At 33.3% G+C, this 2285-nt stretch overlaps 1 protein-coding gene across 1 annotated transcript; it reads right to left on the bottom strand.

The window, feature by feature from the left end:
- Positions 1-463: 463 nt before the first annotated feature.
- LOC117617489 (putative nuclease HARBI1) lies at positions 464-1937 on the bottom strand. The gene is made up of 5 exons (XM_034346875.1): positions 1804-1937; positions 1357-1510; positions 1039-1264; positions 791-956; positions 464-713 (listed from the first exon to the last, which is right to left on the bottom strand). Exons 1-5 carry the CDS (start codon positions 1935-1937, stop codon positions 464-466), a joined length of 930 nt encoding a protein of 309 aa, XP_034202766.1.
- Between the last annotated feature and the right edge of the window lie 348 nt (positions 1938-2285).

The following is a 2285-nucleotide window of genomic DNA, read 5'->3' as shown; positions in this document are numbered from 1 at the left end:
AGCACTTACTTCAATATCAAATTGTGCAGACAATATGGCAGCAGCTGTGTTATAAGCAATTGCTTTCCAACCACCATCTCCTTTGTGACCGATCTGATGTTCTTCTCTAAGTATATCCCCTAATGAACGCTCCATTTGTATATTCCGTCGAAAATAGGATTTGTCATCTCCTTTCGTGTCATTAATTTGCTTGTCTTTTCTTCTCCTCTGCTTTATTTTGTTTACTTTTTCTGCCATCTTATGTATTTAAAATGATTATAACAACAATATTAATAAATATGATCAACATATATAACAAAATAGACACATAAAGCTGAATAATAAGAAAAAAAGGATCAATAAAGAAGAGTACACATTTATTAAAACTGATTTTAAAAAAAAAACATGATTCAAATGTTTACAACTCCATGCATAAATTTAACTTGAGACAGTTCCAACTCAATTAATATATAATGACTGAAAATCATGAATTAGTGGCGCCTCGTGCTTGATAATCAAGAAACATCTGCATTGCTAATGTGTCACGGAAAGTAGTCCATTGATCAATGACTTGAACACTTGTAATCCTATTTGCGTTACCCTCTACTGTAGAATGATTTGATATCTCATGATCCACAGAAGCTAGATTCTCCATATCTTGATCTTGTAACACATGGTCATTGTGTTGCTCGATTCGAATGAAGTTATGCAACACAAAGCATGCATTTATAATCCTAGTTTGTGTTTTTATGTTGAAAACTGAAGGTGTACGTAGTATATACTCCATCGCTTTTTCAACAACCCAAATGACCTTTCAATTACGTTCCTTGCAATTGAATGACGCAAGTTAAATAACTCTTTGTAATTTTCAGGACGATTGTTTCCAATCCATTCATTTAAGTGATATCTAGTTCCTCGATAATGTGCTAAAAAACCAGGTCCATTAGCATAGTAGGCATCCACAAGATAGTAGTTATCTACAATATAAAACGTTTAAAAGAAAAGTTTGTTATTTATACCTAAGTTTTTTATTATTTAACAACTAGTATAAAAAATTACCACTTGGAACTTGAAACAAATTATCCCTGGCCAAAGCATCTCTTAGAACACGAGAATCAGAAGCAGAACCCTCCCATCTAGATAGTACATAGATGAATTTTAGATATGGATCACAAACTCCTAAAACATTGGTGGAAATATCGCCCTTTCTATTTCGATATCTTGGTCTATCCTCAACAGACATTGTTACTGGAATGTGAGTTCCATCAAGTGCTCCAATACAATTCTAATGACATAGAAGAAGAAAAAACAAAAATAATTTTAAGATAAGTGGTAACATTATAACAAGAACATATTTTCCTAAAGTTATAAGATTACCTCAAACCACTTCCACTTGTCTCTTTCTGAACCACCAATATCACATGGCTGAAGTTTCAAATATTCTTGACTAATTCTCATCATTGCACGCAATACACTATTAAATTGCCAGCTAATTGTTTCCTTAGAACGATCATAGTCAAAACCAATGACCCTAAACTTCAAGTTATGAGCAAGTATATTTAAAAAGGTAGCAACGGATTCTTCAATTGAAACATTTCTTGTCTGAGCCAATCCACCCTTTTCATGCAAAATAGTGCACAAACTTTGAAATGCTTTCTTACTAACTCGTAGTTGTTCAATACAATCAACTTCCTTCCCATTATGCAAACGATTCAAGCGACATCGCCTTTCTTCATCCTAATCATGTGAGGGCTCTTTAACCAAATAATTTTCATTATACCATGCTCACGTGAGGGCTCTTTAACCAAATAATTTTCATTATACCATGCTCCAACAATGGCAATGATACATGTAATGGTACTAAGAATAATTGTCATTTTCTTCTTATTTTCTTCTTCGTCTCTAGCACGCTTGCGACTTAAATGGGCCAAAAAGTTATCAACATCATCACTAACCATGTCTATTTATATGTGTATAACTTTATTATGTAAGTAATCTACTTCACCTAAAAAAATATGACTCGACATCAACACTCATAAAAAAGAGGCCAGCAAGATACCAAAAGGAACCAAACCTGTCAGCATCCTCATATCCTGTGCAGAAAGAGTTAAGATTAAATTAGACTGAAGACTAATTAAATAAATACAAATGAATGGCCAAATTAAGCCTAGAGATTACATGATCCACACAATTCTATGATATGAAACCTGACAAGCAAATTAAACCAAATGCATTGCAGTCTTTTTACAAAGACACTTGCAACTGGATAACATGTCCGTACACATACGCAATTGTAAAGTGAATGA

This window comes from Prunus dulcis, chromosome 2, assembly GCF_902201215.1.
Source record: "Prunus dulcis chromosome 2, ALMONDv2, whole genome shotgun sequence".
NCBI classification, from domain to species: domain Eukaryota; kingdom Viridiplantae; phylum Streptophyta; class Magnoliopsida; order Rosales; family Rosaceae; genus Prunus; species Prunus dulcis.
The sequence above is the reverse complement of the archived record's forward strand: the minus strand, read 5'-3'. Positions and strand labels throughout refer to the sequence as shown.